This window comes from Oncorhynchus masou, unplaced genomic scaffold, assembly GCF_036934945.1.
Source record: "Oncorhynchus masou masou isolate Uvic2021 unplaced genomic scaffold, UVic_Omas_1.1 unplaced_scaffold_666, whole genome shotgun sequence".
Classification (NCBI taxonomy): Eukaryota; Metazoa; Chordata; class Actinopteri; order Salmoniformes; family Salmonidae; genus Oncorhynchus; species Oncorhynchus masou.
The window spans coordinates 1,680-26,479 of record NW_027013106.1 but is presented as its reverse complement, the minus strand read 5'-3'; the positions used below and the strand labels follow the sequence as shown (position 1 = coordinate 26,479).

At 39.9% G+C, this 24,800-nt stretch overlaps 1 protein-coding gene across 1 annotated transcript in view; it reads right to left on the bottom strand.

Annotated features, from left to right (window-relative positions):
* LOC135536804 (zinc finger protein 585B-like) overlaps positions 1-14,855 on the bottom strand; it is a 110,355-nt gene extending 95,500 nt beyond the window's left edge. Inside the window, exons 1-4 of the mRNA XM_064963030.1 lie at positions 14,748-14,855; positions 13,555-13,793; positions 12,234-12,467; positions 4,840-5,088 (exon numbers count right to left, since the gene is read on the bottom strand). Coding sequence (XP_064819102.1) covers positions 4,840-5,088; positions 12,234-12,467; positions 13,555-13,657 — 586 coding nt within the window. The 5' untranslated portion in view covers positions 13,658-13,793; positions 14,748-14,855. The remainder of the gene's footprint in view (positions 1-4,839; positions 5,089-12,233; positions 12,468-13,554; positions 13,794-14,747) is intronic.
* Positions 14,856-24,800: the final 9,945 nt, after the last annotated feature.

The window sequence follows — 24,800 nt, the reverse complement described above, 5'->3', positions numbered from 1 at the left end:
AGGGAGAAAGAACGAAGAAGCCACTGCTCCAAAACCGCTGCTCCAAAACCGCCATAAAAAAAGCCAGACTACAGTTTGCAACTGCACTTGGGGACAAATATAGTACTTCTCTGAGAAATGTTCTCTGGTCTGATGAAACAAAAATAGAACTGTTTGGCCATAAGGACCATCGTTATGTTTGGAGGAAAAAGGGGGAGGCTTGAAAGCCAAAGAACACCATCCCAACCATGAAGCACGGCGGTGGCAGCATCATGTTGTGTGGGTGCTTTGCTGAAGTAGGGACTGGTGAACTTCACAAAATAGATGACATGATGATGGAAAATTATGTGGATATATTGAAGCAACATCAAGACATCAGTCAGAAAGTTAAAGCTTGGTCGTAAATGAGTCTTCCAAATGGACAATGACCCCAAGCATACTTGTGGCAAAATGGCTTAAGGACAACAAAGTCAAGGTATTGGAGTGGCTATCACAAAGCCCTGATCTCAATCCCATAGAACATTTTTGGGCAGAACTTAAAAAGCGTGTGCAAGCAAGGAGACCTACAAACCTGACTCAGTTACACCAGCTCTGTCAGGAGGAACGTGTCAAAATTCACCCAACTTATTGTGGGAAGCTTGTGGAAGACTCCCTGAAACATTTGACCCAAGTTAAACAATTTAAAGTCAATGCTACCAAATACTAATTGAGTGTATGTAAACTTCTGACCCACTGGGAATGTGATGAAAGAAATAAAAGCTGAAATAAATCACTATTATTCTGACATTTTACTTAAAATAAAGTGGAGATCCTAACTAACCTAAAGACAGGTTTTTTTTTTTACTTGGACTAAATATCAGGAATTGTGAAAAACTGAGTTTAAATGCATTTGGCTAAGGTGTATGTAAACTTCTGACTTCAACTGTATATAGAGTATTTCACTTCAAACAGTTTATTTAATTAAATTATACACAAGAGAAAAGAGGTTGCCCAGCATAAATTCATGTACAAACATAATTTTTAATTACATTCTTGTCATTTAGCAGATGTTCTTATCCAGAGAGACATACAGGACAAATAAGTGTTAATTGCTTTGCTCAAGGGCACAATGACAGATTTTTCATCTAATCGGCTCGGGATTCAAACCAGTGACCTTTCAGTTACCGGCCCAACACTCTTAACCGCTAGGCTACCTGCCGCCAGAACAATTAACTTCAACACAGTTATTCAAATACATTCATCATCAATGACTACAATAATGAATATAGTATTAAAATACAATTTAATAAACAAAAGTAGTTGATTCATAGCTGGTTTATCATTAAACAAAAGTTGTTAAGTAATAAAATAATCCACCCAAACTAATGCTAAAAACTGATCATTACACCATCTTTATATGATATACACGGATAGCATCGGCCCAATGTTTAATTTAACACCGATGTGCAAAACCGATGTTAAAGCTGACATGCATACCTATATAACGTGGATAGATGACGCCACGAAAAATACAGCCCTAAACAGAAAAAAAGCAGAAAAATACTAAGTGCCCACTTCTAACAACTAAACAAGTTCAAGTCAAGCAGTCATTTGAAATGTGTAAGAACATTTCAGCGAGACAACTCAAAGGCGAAATCCATTAACGCCGAGATGACATTCATTGCCCTTGACAATCAACCGTCCGCTGTCGTGGATGACGTTGGCTTTCGCCGACTGGTCAATCCCCAGAACACAGTATTTTTCATATGGTGACCTACCGGAGTTACACAGAATTGTTAAAACGCACATCTATGGGTGTCACTGCTATTAGCTTCACAACTGATATTTGGACCAGCGATGTCAGCCCCGTGAGAATACTGAGTCTGACAGCACAGTGGGTCGATGAGGATTTCGTACTGAGGAAAGCCCTATTGCAACTGCAGCAGAAATGATACCCTCTGTCATGGCATTGAAACCCCTGCTCAACAGAACTGCCCGACACAGACCGTGGGGTTAACTTACAAAAGTACTTGATGCTGTGAACAAGCGATTTGATGGCATTCTCTCTGAGCCTCTTTACTGTGTCAATGAGGATTTCGCACTGAGGAAAGCTGTATTGCATGTTCAAGAATGTGCTAGTTCTCATACCGCTGCTGCCATTTCCAAGGTGTTTGAAACTTGAAAAAATGAACACACTCCTAGCGCCAATCCAACAACTGTCTCGAGAAATAAGCTAATCAACTGCGCCTGCAGCTGACGTGATACCCTCTTTCATGGCATTGAAACCCCTGCTCAACAAAACCCCACTGTCTGTTTCGGCAGTTAACTTACAAAAGTACTCGATGCTGTGAACAAGCGATTCGATGGCATTCTCTCCGAGTCTCTTTACTGTGTTGCCATCATACTCGATGCTCGGTACAAGGACCGCTACTTCGATGCAGACAAGAACAGGGTTTATGTGACATGTTACATAAACAGCTGGACAAGATGGAAACGGACACAGTGAAAGAGCACATGAGGAAGGGAGGCTACGGACAGACAGAGCCGAAACTTCACTGCTTGACATGTATGATGAAATCCTGGTTGAGAATGAAAGGACTGAACAACGAAACAGCACAGCAAGTGAAAGAAATCGGTTTTGATGATGTTTTACTGGTAATGGGGACATATGTAAATGCCAACAAAATAACTTTTTGGTCGGCGTGGTTTGTAACTTTTACTTAACTAGGCAAATTAGTTAAAAACAAATTCTTATTTACAATAACGACAAACCCCGGACGAGGCTGGGCCAATTGTGCGCAGCCCTATGGGACTCTCAATCACGTCCGGATGTGATTCAAACCAGGGACTGTAGTGACACGCTGCGTCCGTGTTTGAACTATTTAACTGTATTAGAATGCTTAAAAGGCCACAAACATTTTAAATATCGGTGTAGTTTGTTGGCAAGGAAAATATTGGCCAAAAATGTCATATCGGTGCATCCCTAGTACAAAATATTTGAAACACATTCCTAATGCGTGGATGCATGCAGTGGTGTAAAGTACTTATAGTTCTTTAAATAATTTTTTACTTAAGTAGTTTTGGGGTTCTTTACTTTACTATTTATATTTTTGGCAACTTTTAGTTTTATTTCACTAAATTCCTAGAGTAAATAATACTTTTAACTCCATACACTTTCCCTGACACACAAGTACTCAACTTCATTTTTTTATGATTAGCAGGACATGCACTTATCAAGATAACTTTTGATACTAAGGTATATTTACAACCAAATACCTTTATACTTTTACTCGTGCCAAAATAAGAGCAGAAGTAAGGCTTCTCTCCTGTGTCTGTTCTATGATGACCTTTTAGCTCAGCTTTTTAAAATAATTTTCTACAGTCAGATCAGTGGTAAGGCTTCTCTCCTTTATGTTTACCTTGGTGTCTTTTTAAGTGGCACATTTGAGAGAAACTCTTTCCACAGTCAGAGCAAGAGTAAGGCTTCTCACCTGTGTGTGTTCTCTGATGAACCTTTAGCTCAGCTGATGTTGTGAAGCATTTTACACAGTCAGAGCAGGAGTAAGGCTTCATTCCTGTATGTATACGTTCATGTGTTTTTAAGTTGCACAGTAGAGAGATACTCTTTCCACAGTCAGAGCAGGAGTAAGGCTTCTCGCCTGTGTGTGTTCTCTGATGGACTTTTAGCTCAGTTGATGTTGTGAAGCATTTGACACAGTCAGAGCAGGCGTAAGGTTTCACTCCTGTATGTATACGTTCATGTGTTTTTAAGTTGCCCAGTTGAGAGAATATCTTCCCACAGTCAGAGCAGGAATAAGGCTTCACTCCTGTATGAATAAGTTCATGTGCTTTTAAAAACCCTGTCGAGAGAAACTCTTTCCACAGTCAGAGCAGGAGTAAGGCTTCTCTCCAGTGTGCACTCTCTGATGAAGTTTTAGCTCAGCTGATGTTGTGTAGCATTTAACACAGTCAGAGCAGGAGTAAGGCTTCACTCCTGTATGTATATGTTCATGTCTTTTTAAGTGGCCCAGTCGAGAGAAAATCTTTCCACAGTCAGGGCAGGAGTAAGGCTTCTCTCCAGTGTGCACTCTCCGATGAACTGTCAGATTCCCTGTTGTTGTGAATCTCTTCCCACAGTCAGTACAGGAATACGGATTCTCTCCTGTGTGTATTTTTAGGTGTATTTTTAGCTTTGATAGAATTGGGAAAATCTCTTCACAGTGTGGGCAGGGGTGAGACCTCTTAGCTCTGTGATCTTCCTGCTGTTTCTCTCTGGATGTAGAGAATGTCTCAACCTGGTCTCCTGTGTGAACAACATCAGAAGAACCAGTCAGTTGGTGTGATATACATGTCAATCAAATCGATATTATCAGCAGATGTCAACGTGCTTTACAGAAACCCAGCCTAAAATCCCCAAAGAGCAAGCAAAAACTCCCTTGAAAGCAAAAGAAAGGTAGAGAGGAACCAGGCCCAGAGGGGTTACTAGTCCTCTTCTGTCTGTACCGGGTGACATCATTCATATCAGTAGTCTGTACAAAACAAAAGGGGAATTAAACTATTCTAAAAGGGGGTAAGACTTGAAAGCTAAAAAGGGGCGTGTCATCCTCCACTCACTATCACAAGGGTTAGTAACTACACAGACTAATTTCATAGAACTTTAAAACACTGGCAGTTTGTCTACTTCAATTCTTTAGTCTACACTCTGATCACTCCAGACAGCCCAGTTAATAAAACTAATGCTGACAAAACTGGTGTCAAACTATGCAAGTCTCAGTAGGATGAAATAACATCTACCTTCTCATTGAAACAGTTCTAAAGCAACTTTTCCTGCACAGTGAGACGTGGGAATAAACAACAAACTTAGATAGAACCTGTTCTTACCATGAGAAACAGATTCCCCAATCTTCTCCTCCTCTTCTTCATCTTTAATGTTGACATTCAGTTCCAGTGTTTGACTGCAGTCTTCCAGCTTCACTGATGCCATCTCTGGATCCTGCAGTGCAAACTGGGCTCCACTGTCACAATCAGGACCCAGTGACTGTAGGTTTCTACTCAGTGTGGAAGGAGAGAGGCAGGCTGGGGTTGTCTTCACTGTGGATGTTACCGGCTTCAGACTTAATTCTAGTCGTCCTGTAGTAACAATTAGAAACAGACCAAAAAGTTGTTGTCTTGACAGTTCAGGCACTTTCTTTACTCTCAAAAATATATATTATATTTCTTTTGGTTCAATTATCTAATTCAGTGCTTGACTTGGACTGAAATAGGTGCCGGTACTGTTTATATTTAGGTGCAGCAGCTCTACAATACTGTTGAGCTAATATTGTATAAGGGGAACATGAGCTCAAACACTAGAAATTTGAGGTGGCGGTAATCAGATCCTGTCCAATCTACTGTCCATCTCATTTCAAAAGAGGAAGTAGGTAACAAAACATTAATTCATTCAAATTGGACAAAGTACACACTTTAAAATTAGTCTACACAACGTAAATGAACTTAACCTATAGTAGATTTCCCAAATACGTAAATGACTCAAAAACCATTTAGTACAAGGTTGCAGTTTGTTTTAAGCAGTATTATGTAATATTTTCCTGAATAACTGTCTTCACATTAAAAAAACAATCGTATTTCCCGTTCACACTATAAATGACAGATAAATATAGAAACTGAAAGTGTCTGAATACTACGACACATAATAATCATTGCATTCAGCTTCAAAACTGTAGTGCGATCGTGAAATTGTCTCTGCACCAGCACTGAAGTCTGCTGACGCAGATAGAATGGGCGCCACCATGTTACCAGCTTGTGAATTTCACACAAAACCAATAACTTGCTAACCAAACTCAGAAATCTCAAATAGATTTTTTATTAAATTACCTTGAAGAAGTTATGTACATCCATTCAGACAAACCTTGTTTCTAGCTGTGTGACTTGAAACAGTTTCACGTTCACTTGGTTTGACACAAAAGTAACAAACCATTACCAAACGTGATAATACCTTAACGGATGTTACCTAGCATGATATAATATGTTGTTTTGATATTAGAAAGTTTATACACGCCTTTACATACCTGTAGTAATAAATAGAAACGGACACAAAAGGTTATCTTCTTGACTGCACTGATCTGGGGCTTTCTTTATTCTGAAGAATGGTGTGTGGCTGCCTGGAACTTCCTGTTCCCCCACTACCACAGTGCAACCTCAGATAAAACAATAGGGTAGTGAAAGGAAGCCCACTGGCCGGCAGTGGGAGAAGATGGATTTTGGCCGACATTCTGCAAATGTTCTAATCGATGAAACACCTGATCTTAATACAGTTCTGTTCCCAAAACTAAAATTTGTTGTGAACAGAGTGGACTAAGATTGTATAATTTACCCTTTGCAAAAGTTTTAAATAATCACGTTATTTAGAAGGAATGCCGAGGCGAATTGAGTTATTGCACACAAGTTCTTCACAGAGTCATTCCCTAACAGAAATATGCAGGATTTGTGCTAGAATGCGCCAATAGGAGCTCGGGCTTGGCACTGCCCACTATGACTCATCTGTTCCCATTGGAAACGACCGACATTGGTCTATCTTGGTTTAGTTATAAATAAATCTTTGTTGCAACCGTCCATGCATTCAGGGATCCTTAGGATGGCCCTACCCCATCATATGAGAAGGGTGGTGCTTCATTTGAGCCGGATCCAACCGCACCTCTCAGTTTTGTAGTCTTTCGTCCCAGGAACCCGTTTGACAGGATCAGGTAACCTACCTCGTGGCATGAAAAATGATTTCCACTGTTTGCAATGTAAACATCCTAATAAAACCAGAGTAATTACATTTGGATTCCTCTGTAATTATCAGCCCCCTAAAAAACAAAGTGAAAACGTGCCTGATATTCTAAGAATGTATTAATGTTGGGCCGTCCCAGGTTTATGGTTTGTGCAACATTGGCCACGCTTTGGTCTAAATAGGCTACAATGCTATTTTTTTTTTTTAAATATCCTAGCTGTGGATTGTGTGTAGCCAAATCACAAGGCATGACTACTGCGAACAGCATTGTTTTAAAAAGTAAAGCAAGAGAGAGATGAGTTTTTAGCCAGTGAGTGAGCTGAACATCATTGGGTGAGTCAGTGAAACTGGAAAGCTTGTCGGAATACTTATGTAAATGTGATATTTCCGTATGTGTTTCTCCTCACACCTGGCCTAGACTATTGATGGATTAGAGACAAGCTTGTTTAGGACTATAACTTCCTCCTCATATTGTACAATGTGTTTCTCCTCACACCTGGCCTAGACTATTGATGGATTAGAGACAAGCTTGTTTAGGACTATAACTTCCTCCTCATATTGTACAATGTGTTTCTCCTCACACCTGGCCTAGACTATTGATGGATTAGAGACAAGGTTGTTTAGGACTATAACTTCCTCCTCATATTGTACAATGTGTTTCTCCTCACACCTGGCCTAGACTATTGATGGATTAGAGACAAGGTTGTTTAGGACTATAACTTCCTCCTCATATTGTACAATGTGTTTCTCCTCACACCTGGCCTAGACTATTGATGGATTAGAGACAAGCTTGTTTAGGACTATAACTTCCTCCTCATATTGTACAATGTGTTTCTCCTCACACCTGGCCTAGACTATTGATGGATTAGAGACAAGGTTGTTTAGGACTATAACTTCCTCCTCATATTGTACAATGTGTTTCTCCTCACACCTGGCCTAGACTATTGATGGATTAGAGACAAGCTTGTTTAGGACTATAACTTCCTCCTCATATTGTACAATGTGTTTCTCCTCACACCTGGCCTAGACTATTGATGGATTAGAGACAAGGTTGTTTAGGACTATAACTTCCTCCTCATATTGTACAATGTGTTTCTCCTCACACCTGGCCTAGACTATTGATGGATTAGAGACAAGGTTGTTTAGGACTATAACTTCCTCCTCATATTGTACAATGTGTTTCTCCTCACACCTGGCCTAGACTATTGATGGATTAGAGACAAGGTTGTTTAGGACTATAACTTCCTCCTCATATTGTACAATGTGTTTCTCCTCACACCTGGCCTAGACTATTGATGGATTAGAGACAAGGTTGTTTAGGACTATAACTTCCTCCTCATATTGTACAATGTGTTTCTCCTCACACCTGGCCTAGACTATTGATGGATTAGAGACAAGGTTGTTTAGGACTATAACTTCCTCCTCATATTGTACAATGTGTTTCTCCTCACACCTGGCCTAGACTATTGATGGATTAGAGACAAGGTTGTTTAGGACTATAACTTCCTCCTCATATTGTACAATGTGTTTCTCCTCACACCTGGCCTAGACTATTGATGGATTAGAGACAAGGTTGTTTAGGACTATAACTTCCTCCTCATATTGTACAATGTGTTTCTCCTCACACCTGGCCTAGACTATTGATGGATTAGAGACAAGCTTGTTTAGGACTATAACTTCCTCCTCATATTGTACAATGTGTTTCTCCTCACACCTGGCCTAGACTATTGATGGATTAGAGACAAGCTTGTTTAGGACTATAACTTCCTCCTCATATTGTACAATGTGTTTCTCCTCACACCTGGCCTAGACTATTGATGGATTAGAGACAAGCTTGTTTAGGACTATAACTTCCTCCTCATATTGTACAATGTGTTTCTCCTCACACCTGGCCTAGACTATTGATGGATTAGAGACAAGCTTGTTTAGGACTATAACTTCCTCCTCATATTGTACAATGTGTTTCTCCTCACACCTGGCCTAGACTATTGATGGATTAGAGACAAGGTTGTTTAGGACTATAACTTCCTCCTCATATTGTACAATGTGTTTCTCCTCACACCTGGCCTAGACTATTGATGGATTAGAGACAAGCTTGTTTAGGACTATAACTTCCTCCTCATATTGTACAATGTGTTTCTCCTCACACCTGGCCTAGACTATTGATGGATTAGAGACAAGGTTGTTTAGGACTATAACTTCCTCCTCATATTGTACAATGTGTTTCTCCTCACACCTGGCCTAGACTATTGATGGATTAGAGACAAGGTTGTTTAGGACTATAACTTCCTCCTCATATTGTACAATGTGTTTCTCCTCACACCTGGCCTAGACTATTGATGGATTAGAGACAAGGTTGTTTAGGACTATAACTTCCTCCTCATATTGTACAATGTGTTTCTCCTCACACCTGGCCTAGACTATTGATGGATTAGAGACAAGCTTGTTTAGGACTATAACTTCCTCCTCATATTGTACAATGTGTTTCTCCTCACACCTGGCCTAGACTATTGATGGATTAGAGACAAGCTTGTTTAGGACTATAACTTCCTCCTCATATTGTACAATGTGTTTCTCCTCACACCTGGCCTAGACTATTGATGGATTAGAGACACGGTTGTTTAGGACTATAACTTCCTCCTCATATTGTACAATGTGTTTCTCCTCACACCTGGCCTAGACTATTGATGGATTAGAGACAAGCTTGTTTAGGACTATAACTTCCTCCTCATATTGTACAATGTGTTTCTCCTCACACCTGGCCTAGACTATTGATGGATTAGAGACAAGCTTGTTTAGGACTATAACTTCCTCCTCATATTGTACAATGTGTTTCTCCTCACACCTGGCCTAGACTATTGATGGATTAGAGACAAGGTTGTTTTTATTGATCTCAGTGTCAAAGTAGCCTGTCATTTTGGTCATCTGTGAGGTATTGAAAAATATTCTGCAAAAGTCCCCAGTCATATAAAATGATGTAGAAATGCATGAAATCTGTTTACAAAAGGCCACATTTTTCCAGGACTCCAGGCTACAATAAATGTACTTCGTGTGTGCAACTTCTGCAAGCAGCTCCACACCACTGCTCTATGCCAGTACACTAAAGCCATGACAATGCATGCAATGCTTTATTATAAAGGTATTTTATTTAATATGTTCTGGTACCTCAGACGCCCCCCAGGTCACCCCCCATCTCAGGATCACTTCTGGTTCCGGCACCTCCCAATTTACTAATGAAGCGCTGGAGAAGTGGGTAGCTGCTGCTGCCTCTTCTGGGACACGTCTCCTTTATATAGAGTTATTCAGGCTGTTGATTGTGGCCTGTGGAATGTTGTCCCACTCCTCTTCAATGGCTGTGAGCGAAATTCCCGGATATTGGCGGGAACTGGAACAAGCTGTCGTACACAGACAATCCCAAACATGCCCAAAGGGTGACATGACTGGTGAGTACGCAGGCCATGGAGGAATTGGGACATGTTCCGCATTTTCAATTGTGTACAGATCCTTGTGACATGGGGCTGTGCATTGTCATGCTGAAACATGAGGTGTGTGTAGATTGGTGGGGGACAGAAACAGTTTAATATATTATAATAAGGCTGTAATGTAACAAAATGTGGAAAAAGCCTAGGGGTCTGAATAATTTCCCAATGCAGTGTGTGCTGAATCCGTTCAGCAAGGTTGCTTCCCCTCCTCTCTAAGGAGTGTTTTACTCTCATTCTGAAGCTGGATTAATACACAACAAAATGTGAAAGTTAGACCAATTTCTCTTCTGAAATCCGACTCAAGAATTAGTGCTAAAGCCTTAGCCAGGAGATTGGATAGAGTGTTCCCATATCTAATACACAAAGACCAAAATGGCTTCGTGAAAAACCAAGGTTTTCACAATGTGGGGAGAGTACTAAACATAGTGCACATGTGAAGGGTCCCCTGATACTGCCATACTCTCACTTGATGCAGAAAAGGCATTCCATAGAGTTGAGTGGTGTTGTTTCAAGTTCTTAAGAGATTTGGGAACTACTTCTGTAAAACGGATTAAGAGATGATATACCGACCCCACTACAGATGTTGCCACTAACAACTTAGTTTCACAACATTTTAAGATTTTTCGGGGCACGAGACAAGGATGTCCAGACAGCCCAGGACTCTTTATTTTAGCTATAGAACCGTTTGCCATTGCAGTAAGGGCCCAACCGTCAATTAGTGGAATTAAAACAGATTTGAACATTGAGTGGATCTGTATGCTGATGATACCCTCTTATTCCTAACAGAATTAAAGAACTTGTCCCTCTCCAATTTAATTAATAACTTGTCCATTTTTGGGGTTTAAAGATAATCAAACCAAATCTTCCATCCTTTTCCTAAACAAACAAGATACTGAATTCAGCTGTACAGCATCTATTTGTGAATACAGAACCAGGTTTCACATATTTTGATATTCAAAATCACACCAGAAATTAGCTCGAGCTCAGCAAATTATGAACCCATGGTAACAAATGAGTGGCGCAACAGTCGAAGGCACTGCATCGCAGCGCTTGAGGCATCACTACAGACACTGGTTTGATTCCAGGCTGTATCTCAACTGGCCGTGATCAGGAGTCCCATAGGGCGACGCACAATTGAACCAGCATCGTTAGGCAGTCAGTGTAAATAAAAATATGGTTTTTACTCCGACATGCACTGTCAACTGTGGGACCTTATATAAACAGGTGTGTGCTTTCCCAAATCATGTCCAATCAATTGAATTTACCACAGGTTGACAACAATCAAGTTGTAGAAACATATCTAACGGAAACAAGATGCACCTGAGCTTAATGTCGTGTCTCATAGCAAAAGGTCTGAATACTTATGTAAATAAGGTATTTCAGTTTGGGGTTTTTTAAGCATAAAATGTGAAAACATTTCTAAAAACCTGTTTGCTTTGTCATTATGGGGTATTGTGTGTAGATTGATGAGTGTTAAATTTGATATAAAAATATAATCTTAGAATAAGGCTGTAAAGTAACAAAACGTGGAAGAAGTCAAGGGGTCTAAATACTTCCTGAATGGGAGAGGGGATACCTAGTCAGTTGTACAACTGAAATGTGTCTTTCAACTGAAATGTGTCTTCCGCATTTAACCCAACCTCTGAATCAGAGAGGTGAGGGGGGCTGCCATAATCGACATCCACATCTCCGGCGCCGAGGGAACAGTGGGTTAACTGCTTTGCTCAGGGGCAGAACGACCAATTTTTATCTAGTCAGCTCTGGGATTCGAACTAGCAGCCTTTAATTGACTGGCCAACTCTCTAACCACTAGGCTACCTGTACGTATTCATGTAAGAAGGCTGTGCAATACAAAAGGGGAATAAAAAACTATTAAAGTATATCATAAGTCATGAAAATTATGAGGTGTATCATAAACTCAACATCAGGTTATTAGTAACTACACACTCATTCTACTGCAATTTATCATGCACAGTGGGAAGTTGGAACGAACAACAAACTTAGATAGAACCTGCTCTTACCATGAGAAACAGATTTCCCAATCTTTTCCTCCTCCTCTTCATCTTTAATGTTGACATTTAGCTCCAGTGTTTGACTGCAGTCTTCCAGCTTCACTGATGCCATCTCTGGATCCTGCAGTGAAAACTGGCCTCCACTGTCATTATCAGGACCCAGTGACTGTAGGTTTGGACTCAGTGTGGAAGGAGAGAGGCAGGCTGGGATTGTCCTCACTGTTGATGTTACTGGCCTCATTCCTGAGTCGGAAAGTGGTATAAGAGAAACGGACACAAACATTGTTGTCTTAAGTTCTGGAACTTTCTTCATTCTCTAAGAATATATTATATTTTTTATCTAATTCAGTGCTTGACATAGACTGAAATAGTTGCCGATAAACATTTATTATTACATTTGGTTTCAAAACAGTAGTGCAACTGTAAAATTGTCTCTCTGCTGCAAGCTCACTGCCTGCACTGAAGTCTGTTACTGCAGATCGAGTGGGCGCCGCCATTTTACCAGCTTGTGAAATTCTCCTTTCATGGAGCTTTATGGACAATTCCTTCGACCTCATGACTTGAAATGTGGGACATGATTTAGAAAGGCACACACCTGTCTATATAATGTCCAATCAACAGTTTGACAACAATCAAGTTGTAGAAACATCTCAAGGATGATCAATGGAAACAAGATGCACCTGAGCTCAATGTCAAATCTCCTAGCAAAGAGTCTGAATACTTAAGTAAATAAGTAATTTCTGTTTTAAATATTTTATAAATGTGAAAACAATTCTTAACCTTTTTTTTGCTTTGTCATTATGGGATATTGTGTGTAGATTGATGAGAAACATTTATTTAATCAATTTTAGAAAAAAGTTGTAAATTAAAAAATGTGGGAAAAGTTATGGGGTCTAAATACATTGCGAATGTACTGTATGTATTCATATCAGTAGTCTGGTAACATATGTATTCATATCAGTAGGCTGGTTGGGTATGTATTCATATCTTTTTCATCCTCCACTCACTATTACAAGGGTTAGAAACTACACAGACACATTTCATAGAACTTTAAAAGACTGCCAGTTTATCTACTTCACTTCTTTAGTCTACTCTCTGATCACTCCAGACAGGTGTCAAACCAGGCACATGTCAGTAGCATGAAATAACATCTACCTTCTCATTGAAACATATATACTGCAACTTTTCATGCACTGTGGGAAGTTGTAATGAACAACAAACATAGTTAGATGGAACCTGCTCTTACCATAAAAGGCCAACTTCTGCAAGTGTCTCCACCCCACTGCTCTATGCCAGTAAACAAATTTGGATAGACAGAACCTGCTCTTACCATGACTAACAGATCCCCCAATCTTCTCCTCCTCTTCTTCATCTTTAATGTCAATATTCAGCTCCATTGTTGGACTGCAGTCTTCCAGCTTCACTGATGCCATCTCTGGATCCTGCAGTGCAAACTGGGCTCGTCTGTCACAATCAGGACCCAGTGATTGTAGGTTTGGACTCAGTGTGGAAGGAGAGAGGCAGGCTGGGTTTGTCTTCAATGTTGATGTTACCAGCCTCAGACTTAACCTGAGTCGGCCAGTTGTAATAAAGAGAAAACGGACGAAGTTATTGTCTTCTCAGTTCTGGCACTTTCTTTACTCTCAAAAAATATAATTTAAATCTAGGTGCAGGAGTACCACAATACTGTTGAGCTAATATTATACAAGAGGAACATGAGCTCAAACAATATACATTAGAGGTGCCGGCACTCAACTCCTGTCCAAGTCACGCACTGATCTCATTTCAATAGATCTGGTAGCTCAGCATGGACAACAACAGATTAATTCCTTTACATTAGACAAGGTTTACGCTTTAAATCAGGCTACACAATTAAGCGCACTTAATCTACGGTAGATTTCCTGAATTCACATAAATGCATAAATGACTCAAAAACCATTTCGTACAAGGTTGCAGTATGTTTTAGGCAGCACTATGTACTATTTTCCTGAATAACCTTGTCTTCACTGGGTTATTTCAATCAAAAAACAATAGTATTTCCGTTCACACCATAGTAATATGTATAGACGGCGATAACTTAAATAGTCTGAATATTAGTACACATGTAGAAAACTGATAATCATTACATTAAGCTTTAAAACAGTAGAGCAACCGTGAAACGGTCTCTCTCTGCTGCATCCACACTGCCTGGACTGAAGTCTGTTGACGCAAACCGAGTGGCGCCGCCATTTTACCAGTTCGTGAATTTTACACAAAACTAATAAATTATAAAACGAATTCAGACATCTCAAGTAAATATATTCTTCGTGAAATTACATTGAGAAACGGTGTACATCCACTCAGACAAACACCAAAGGCTCTAACTATGTAACTTGTAAAATAGTTAACATTATCACGTTCTTCACTCGGCTTGACACAAAAATAACAATTTACCCAACGCGATAATACCTTAACGGATGTATTACCTAAAATGGTACGACATGTTCTTTCAATATTAGAATGTTTAAACGTGCTATTAAATACCTGTAGTAATAAATAGAAAAGGACAAGAATGTTATCTTCTTGACTGCAGCGTTCTGGCGCTTTCTTTACACTGAATAATGGTGCGCTTCTGTCCGGAACTTCCTGTTCCCCCACTAACACCGTCCGTGCATTCCGGGATCCTTGGGATGACCCAACCCCATCACATGAGAAGGGGTCGCTGCCTCCTCCGGGACACATCTATTTTGCATAGAGTTGATTGTGGCCTGTAGAATGTTGTCCCATCCCAGCTAGCACAGTGGATCTGTGCCGATTCCTGCTGAGTCAGACTCGGCCGACGTCATGTGGCCCGAGTCTGGGCCGCCTTAGGCAGTATTACCGAGTTATCGGGCCCAAATGTATTGCTTGGGTCTCAGACCGACTGGGGCTACTATCTGCCAGATGATTACACGGGCTGCTTTATGTAATTTACACTTCATTATTATTTTATTTGTCCATATTTTATCATAGTATTTTTTGATCACAGAAACAATTTAAATTAAATTATTTAAGAGTCCTGTTTAAGTTGTATTTTTAGTATTTTGATACTTTGTGCAAGGCAATTGATAAGCATTAAAAACTTTTCGGATGGACTGTCCCGATTGGCGCAGCGGTCTAAGACACTGGGTTACTACAGTGAAGTAGAGTGTCTTAGACACTGGGTTACTGCGTTACTCCAGCTGGTAGTTCGATGACTGTATTGTACCGAAAATCTCCACACTGCCAGATTTTTGGCACAACACCGGTCCCTGGAAGAGGGCCGCTTCTGGGTCGATTCCTCATTGCTAGCTGGGACTCCTCTTCAATTGCTGTGCGAAGTTCCTATATATTAGCGGGAACTGGAACAAGCTGTGGTACACGTCGATCCAGACCACCCCAAACAGGCTCAATGGGTGACATGTCTCGTGAGTATGCAGGCATGGAAAAATTGGGACATTTGCAGGTTCCAGGAATTGTGTACAGGTCCTTCAGCATTGTGGCAGATGATTGGCAGGACAATGGGCCTCGGGATCTTGTTATGGTATCTCTGTGCATTCAAATTACCATGATAAAATGCAATTGTGTTCGTTATCCGCCATACCCTAACGCTATGCTACCATGGAGTGCTTTGTTGACAACATTGACATCAGCAAACCGCTCCCCACACAACACCCATACAGGTGGTCTGCAATTGAGACGCTTTGGGCATACTGCCAAATTCTCTAAAACAACTTGGAGGAGGCTTGTGGTAAAGAAATTAACATTTAAATTATCTGGTAACAGCTCTGGTGCAAATTCCTGCAGTCAGGGTTAGGGTCCTACAGTCACTGGGTCCTGATTGTGACAGTGGAGCCCAGTTTGCACTGCAGGATCCAGAGATGACATCAGTGAAGCTGGAAGACTGCAGTCAAACACTGGAGCTGAATGTCAAAATTAAAGATGAAGAAGAGGAGGAGAACATTGGGAAATCAGGTTCTATATGCTATTCATAAATTAAACCTACATAAATAATGACCCCGTCTATTGCTGTGTTGAATTCTGACCTTACACATCCATGAAGAACTTCCGACTGCACTAATATAGTTATGAAAGTTCAATCAGTAAGGCTGGTCTGAATGGATCGTCACTTCATTCATCTAGTAAACTCTATCCTGCAGCTCTGTGGACATAGATTAAGCCTAATCCTAGAATAAATTTCACTTTTAAACTGTAGTAACTAAATTCGTTTTTTTCAGATATGGTTTAAAATAGTCTGACTTGCCCTAGTCTAGATTTTCTGTCAGGATGATATCATCTAGATCCAAGCAGTGGGGAACCATGAGGGCCTTCAGAGAAGGCTAATGGCTTGATAAAAAATGTATATACATTTTTTAAAATAAAATGTCATTTTAATTACGATCGTTTTAATTTATATTTCGACTTTACAATAATTGTAATCATTTTCTGATTTCATCTCTTCAGTTGTTTTTGGAAAGAGAAGGGTTATTAAGAGAAAAGCATATCCAATCAGGATATTCTTTGGTGGTCTCTGGGTAGAAAAATCTAGCTAGCTCAGCCAGCCATTGGCTAGAGTCATGGGTAACAGCAAAAATAGAGTGTGTCTGAAAGTGGGCCTGTTGACAGAAGTGGGAGGATCAACAGAAGTGAGTGTATGGAAAGTGAATTAGCGAATTGAGAAGATTTGTTGCCACTCAAGACCGTTTTGTGTGGCTGATATGATTGTTGAACAACCAGTTGATTGTTTGACGACTGTAGCATTTTAGCTAAGCAAAACCCTGACCCTTTTCCTAACCTTAACCTCATCATCCTAACCTGCCACGTTAATTATCCTAACCATTTTCCTAACCTTAACTTCATTATCTTAACCGGCCACGTGAATTATCTTAACCTGCTACGTTAATTATCCCAACCTGCTCGGTTAGTTTAACCTAAACATTAGCTGACCTGCTATGGCTAAACAATAATTGCAGATGTAACACTCATCACTGTTGATCCACCCACTGATGTTACACCCATCATGATCCACCCACTGATGTTACACCCATCACTGTTGATCCACCCACTGATGTTACACCCATCACTGTTGATCCACCCACTGATGTTACACCAATAATGGAGTGATCCACCCACTGATGTAACACTCATCACTGTTGATCCACCCACTGATGTTACACCCATCACTGTTGATCCACCCACTGATGTTACACCCATCACTGTTGATCCACCCACTGATGTTACACCCATCACTGTTGATCCACCCACTGATGTTACACTCATCACTGTTGATCCACCCACTGATGTTACACCCATCACTGTTGATCCACCCACTGATGTTACACCCATCACTGTTGATCCACCCACTGTGTTACACTCATCATCCACCCACTGATGTTTCATGATCCACCCACTGATGTTACACCATACTTGATTGGCTAGGCCTCAGAAATTGATCAGACATCCTCTGCTATTCAATCACTGTGATTAGAAGTTACACCCATCAGATCCACCCACTGATGTTTAGAGATGACAGGACAAAATAATCAGTGCCTTCAGAAATTGGACGGCCTCTGCTATTCAAATGTATTAGAGCAGAATTTTAGAGTTTTCCCACATTAACTCTAGTAACTTTAGTTAGCTTGTGTTGTGGTAGTAGTGTGACAATGGCAGCTGCAGCAGCTGTTATCAACTTCAAGGTGGATGTTGTTGCTAACTTGTTAGCATCACCCTTTTCAAGATGAACTTTTAAACTTTGTTTACAAATGATCATCTGGTGAGTGGCGTCGTGTTTTTGTTGTAGCTCCTTGCTGTTCGCTATCTCTTTGAAAATAATGACTGTACAAAAGGCTAGGAAGTATTTGAAGTTAATCACATCAGTAATGCTAGTAAATCTTATCAGAGCTGTAGCTCCGCCCACCGGTGAAGTGGTGCAGAGCATGCTGGGTGATCTCCAGCTCAGAGAAGATCAGCTGGAGAGAAGTGAAGTATATGCCCTGTAATTGTATACGGGTATGGTGCATATGGGTATATATTGGTATTACATTGTATTCAGGTTCATTGTGCTGTCGTAGCTCTGTACTGAAGATGATGGTGCTGTGCTTTGTAGAAAACGTGCGGCGGCACCCCTTTGATCTCAAATGAGTGCAGTCACAGTCACGTTGTATTGAGCTGTATGGTCCTGTACAGCATTACGTCACCATAGTCATGTTCTAGCCATGCATGTTGTTTATAAGAGATGTGAATTGGAGATTGTATTCAGTTATTCACTAGTGTATTTCTTTATTTGCAGACACACACAGACTTTGTTTGAGGCAAGTTGCCAGACCACTAAGTTCCTCAGCCCATCCATACTACGTACCCGGTGCTGTTCTGTGCCTGTACATCTTCAGCGTTATTAAACCATTTCAACGGGAATCCTACCTGTCTGTCATCTGTGCCCTTACCAGCACCAGGAAGAGAAATACATAAAGTAGAACCTAACCTAAAGAACATACTGTCCACCAAGTCCTTACTTACACCATGAATGAATCATGCACAATGTGCTTATTTTATTATTTCATTTTTTTTGTGTTTGAAATTGTTTGGTAAAATATGCATAAAAGGAGAGTAATTGCCCATATTTCTGCACCTTTTGATAGTTGTTCTTCCAGCTTTTTACAGGCAGTCATTTTCTTTTGATTAATGTATTTGCAATTTTGACTGTATAATATATTTTTTAATTAATGTTTTTATGTTTTAAAAAGACTACATTTTTGAAAAGCATTTACTGTTTTGCAAAAGTTGTGTCTTGCTGACTCTGTTTTGCTTGTTGGCGATTGAGAGAAACTGTGATACATAAAGACGGTTGCTCCCTGATTAAATAGTACACGAGTACACCCTGCTGGACAAAAAAGCTTACTGCACCTGGTATTCCCAGCGTACCATCCAAGCACTAGTTATTTCAGCTGGTATGGCCGCAAGCCAATGACTGTATTGCATATATGATAGGCGATATGATAGGCGACTCCGGGATGCTGGCCTTCTAGACAGAGTTGCAAAGAAAAAGCCATATCTCAGACTGGCCAATAAAAATGAAAGATGGGCAAAAGAACACAGACACTGGACAGAGGAACTCTGCTTAGATGGCCAGCATCCCGGAGTCGCCTCCTCACTGTTGATGTTGAGGCCCTCTAATGTACTTGTCCTCTTGCTCATTTGTGCACTGGGGCCTCACACTCCTCTTTCTATTCTGGTTAGAGCCAGTTTGCGCTGTTCTGTGACGGGAGTAGTACACAGCGTTGTACGAGATCTTCCGTTTCTTGGCAATTTCTCGCATGGAATAGCCTTCATTTCTCAGAACAAGAATAGACTGACGAGTTTCAGAAGAAAGTCATTTGTTTCTGACCATTTGAGCCTGTAATTGAATCCACAAATGCTCATGCTCCAAATACTCAACTAGTCTAAAGAAGTCCAGTTTTATTGCTTCTTTAATCAGGACAACAGTTTTCAGCTGTGCTAACATAATTGAAAAATGATCAATTAGCCTTTTAAAATGATAAACTTGGATTAGCTAACACAATGTTCCATTGGAACACAGGAGTGATGGTTGCTGATAATGGGCCTCTGTTCGCCTATGTAGATATTCCATTAAAAATCAGACATTTCCAGCTACAATAGTCATTTCCAACATTAACAATGTCTACACTGTATTTCTATAATTTTTTTGTTATTTTAATGGACAAAACATGCGCTTCTCTTTTAAAAACAAGGACATTTCTAAGTGACCCCAAACTTTTTAACAGTAGTGTATATATATCAAAAGTCAGTAGTCATTAAATGTTATGTAATCTTATTGTGTTTCTTTAAAAAATAATAATACTTTAGTTTATTTAGAAAATATTTTCTCAACTCTATTTCTTGAACTGCATTGTTGGTTAAAGGTCTATAAGTATGCCTTTCACGGTAAGGTTGTATTCGGAGCATGTGACAAATACAATTTGATTTGATTTGAGTGATATACTGTATGCTTCATTGCGGTTGGCCATTTTGTATCATAAAGTGTAATGGGTTTATTTTATAGTCCAGTTGGGGGCGGTAATGCTACATATTCGATTCCAACCGCTGTTAAACTCCAAAGCAGAGGAAGAAGTAGTTCTGGGAAGCGCGCTCCATTCTTCAGATAAAGGAAGCGCTAGAACTGTGCTGTGAAGACGATAACTATTGGGTCCATTATTACAGGTATGTAATAGCAACAACTTTTTAATGTAGAAAGACCACGTCATAACATGCTAGGTAACACATCCGTCAAGGTATTACCACGTTTGGTAAAGGTTGTGTGTGTTATTTATGTGTCAAACCGAGTGGGTGAAAAACGTGATAAACGTCACGTTGCTCGATTTTTCTTTTTGACTCTTTATTAAATTACATTTGAATGATACACGTTCAATGTATTTGAGATGTTATTGGCTTTGTGTAAAAATATAAAAGTCCCACGTGCTGGTAAAATGGCGGTGCGCAATCTGTCTGCATTTAATGATATGTATTTTATATATATTTTATATCTATATATATATATTATATATTCTATATATATATATATATATATATTTTTTTTATATATATTTTATATATATTTATATATATATATATATATATTATCCAGTTTATTTTGTACTCAATTAGTTCCATCTTCTCCTCCCTGAGAGTCCGTCTGGGGACCTCCGAGAAAAGGAAGTTAATGATCACCTTTTGCTTCTCAGCTCTTCTGGTTTTAGCAAGATTACTACCTTATTTTCTAAGGCATTTGGACACCTCAAATTTAAAGAGCTCCCAGTTCTTGCAATAAGATTTTTCTTCACAAGCCCTTTCCCAAAAGTGTGAGAGCAGATCTTTAAACCTCAAATTTGACTATATCATTATTTAATAATGAGCTATTTAGCTTCCAGTAGGATGCTCTACCCAGGTTAGTATCAGGGGTAAATATTTTGATATCAATGTAAATGGCCCTATGGTCTGTGAGGGGAGGAGTACAAATATTTGTAGTAACACACTCACTATCAATACATTTGGATATAAGCCAAAAAGCTAGTCTGGATTGTCTGGAACCTGTTTTGTTACTCCAAGTGAATGATCTGTGGTCGGAAACCTCTCTCCATATATCAGTAAGATCAAACTTTTCCATAAAAAGTATTAAACCCAAATTCTGATTGGTTGGCCTACCTGGGGGCCATCTATCAGTTGAATTATCTATAGTAATGTTAAAGTTCCCTCCTATCAATAATAACGAATTGGGAAATTTAGATAACCAATGAAGGGATATTCAAGCAACTCATCATTCTCATGTTTGGTGTTATATAGTTTACAGTAATGAGCGTAATGTCATTGTAACTCATCATTCTCATGTTTGGTGTTATACCCGTAGAAGTTTACAGTAATGAGCGTAATGTCATTGTAACTGATCATTCTCATGTTTGGTGTTGTATCCGGAGAAGTTTCCAGTAATGAGCGTAATACAGTAATGAGCGTAATGACATTGTAACTGATCACAAGACAAATAAAGTGACCAAAGGGGTCACAGTGTAGAATATTACCACCAAAGGTATTTTTCATTTTAGTGACACCAGTGGAGCGTTCAGATCCATGGGATAGCCAAATATCGTTACCCCACTGTGACCTCCAGAAGTTGGCATCAGCCGAAATTGAGTGAGACTCTTCAAAAAAAGCAAAAATCGGTTCGAAATTGTTTAACTAATAAAAATAAGGCCTTATTATTCACATTGTTTCGTAACCCCCTAACATTAAGAGAAACTATAGACAAAGACAAAACAACAATGGTATAAACTGTAGTAGGATGAGTCAAAGATGTAGGAGCAGTAAACGTAAACAATAAGGAACCGAGATCTGCACCATTTTAAGTCAATTTAAAGTGAAAATAGCTTATTCCATAACCTTTGAGCTAGACATTATCCGGTTTTGAAATTCCACTCAACTGAAAATTATGTTCAAGACCAAACCAAGGGTTCTTGTAGTAAGAGAGACGAAAAACCCACTTTAGTGTAATTCAGAACTATTCTGAGAAATAAAATGCAAAATAATAATTTAAATAAAAGGTTACCTACTATTTTAATTGCATATGAAAACTGATCATAAAATAATTTAATAAAAAATGCTTTACACGTTCCTAAGACATTTTTGGGGAAATAAGTATTAATAATTAAATAGAACAATAACCAGTACAGTCAGAGCAGACCTGTATGCTCTTTAAAACAGTATCTTAGTTACTGTATACATAAAACATAAATTCAGCTTTCAATCTTCTTTGTAAGTTTGTAAACAAAATAGGTATTCTGGTGATACACGAACAAACTAATAAATTGAAGTACCTGAGTATTCCTAAAAAAAATAGTCACCTGATGCTTGTTAGGTAAACAACATAAGGAAAAGGAGAATATCATGGCTGAAACCATCAACCTGTTCCTTCTGGTGAGAATTTAGGGAGGAATATGGATTTCTGAACCGTTGATGAAGCATCGCCCTCTGGCGAAGTAAGCAGCCTTCCCCTCACTTCGGGCTTTCTTGATCATTGGCCACAACTTGTTCCTTCTTTCTATGTCCTCCGGGCTGAGATGCTCGGTGAAACGCAGACCATGGCTCTGAAGGAAGGCGTTCTACCTAGCAGCTTTCCAGACAGCATCACTGTAGAATCTGGCAGTGAATAGGATGGGGTAGCAGTGCAGGTGTACTAAATCAGTTAGTGTCTCTGAATGGGGTAGCAGTGCAGGTGTACTAAAGCAGTTAGCGTCTCTGAATGGGGTAGCAGTGCAGGTGTACTAAATCAGTTAGTGTCTCTGAATGGGGTAGCAGTGCAGGTGTACTAAAGCAGTTAGTGTCTCTGAATGGGGTAGCAGTGCAGGTGTACTAAAGCAGTTAGTGTCTCTGAATGGGGTAGCAGTGCAGGTGTACTAAAGCAGTTAGCGTCTCTGAATGGGGTAGCAGTGCAGGTGTACTAAAGCAGTTAGTGTCTCTGAATGGGGTAGCAGTGCAGGTGTACTAAAGCAGTTAGCGTCTCTGAATGGGGTAGCAGTGCAGTACTGTAGCGTCTCTGAATAGGGTAAGTGCAGGTGTACTAAAGCAGTTAGTGTCTCTGAATGGGGTAGCAGTGCAGGTGTACTAAAGCAGTTAGTGTCTCTGAATGGGGTAATGCAGGTGTACTAAAGCAGTTAGCGTCTCTGAATGGGGTAGCAGTGCAGGTGTACTAAAGCAGTTAGCGTCTCTGAATGGGGTAGCAGTGCAGGTGTACTAATGCAGTTAGCGTCTCTGAATGGGGTAGCAGTGCAGCGTCTCTGAATGGGGTAGCAGTGCAGTTGTACTAAAGCAGTTAGCGTCTCTGAATAGGGTAGCAGTGCAGGTGTACTAAAGCAGTTGCCTCTGAATGGGGTAGCAGTGCAGGTGTACTAAAGCAGTTAGTGTCTCTGAATAGGGTAGCAGTGCAGGTTACTAAAGCAGTTAGCGTCTCTGAATAGGGTAGCAGTGCAGGTGCATGAGTGAGAGACAATTTCACGGTCGCATAACTGTTTTGAAGCTGAATGTAATGATCATCAGTTTCTACATGTGTACTAATATTCAGACACATTCAGTTGTTTCAATCTTTATCTATAATTGTTACTATGGTGGAACGGGAAATACAATTGGCAGTGGTGTAAAGTAACTAAGTAAAAACACTGAAGTACTGCTTAAAGGAGACGTGTTCTTTTTTATAAATGGCATGTTATGGTTACGTGCACTTGTGTTGTGTAATTTAAAGTATGTACTTTGTTTAATGAGAATGTTTTGTTTGTTGTCAATGCTTAGCTACCTGATCTATTGTAATTACATAATTGACGTTAAAAAATATTTTTAGAGAATATGAATGTGACAGAACTGCCAAGACAATAACTTTGGTGTCCTTTTCTCTTTATTACTACAGGCCGACTCCGATTTAAGTCTGAGGCCGGTAACATCAACAGTGAGGACAAACCCAGTCTGCCTCTCTCCTTCCACACTGAGTCCAAACCTACAGTCACTGGGTCCTGATTGTGACAGTGGAGCCCAGTTTGCTCTGCAGGATCCAGAGATGGCATCAGTGAAGCTGGAAGACTGCAGTCAAACACTGGAGCTGAATGTCAACATTAAAGATGAAGAGGAGGAGAAATCGGTTTCTCTTAGTAAGCACAGGTTTTTTCTAATTAAGTTTGTGTTCATTCCAACTTCCCGCTGTGCATGAAAAGTTGCAGTAGAACTGTTTCAATTGAAAGGTTACTTTTATTTCATGCTACTGAGACTTGCATGGTTTGACACCAGTATTGCCAGCATTTGTTTTAAACACTGGGCTATCTGGAGTGATCAGAGTGTAGACTGAAGAAGTGAAGTAGACAAACTGGCAGTGTTTTAGGGTTCTATGAAATGAGTAGTTGATGAGTAGTGTAGTTACTAACCCTTGTGATAGTGAGTGGAGGATGATATGAATTGAGTCTGTAGTTTCTAACCCTTGTGATAGTGAGTGGAGGATGATATGAAATGAGTCTGTGTAGTTACTAACCCTTGTGATAGTGAGTGGAGGAT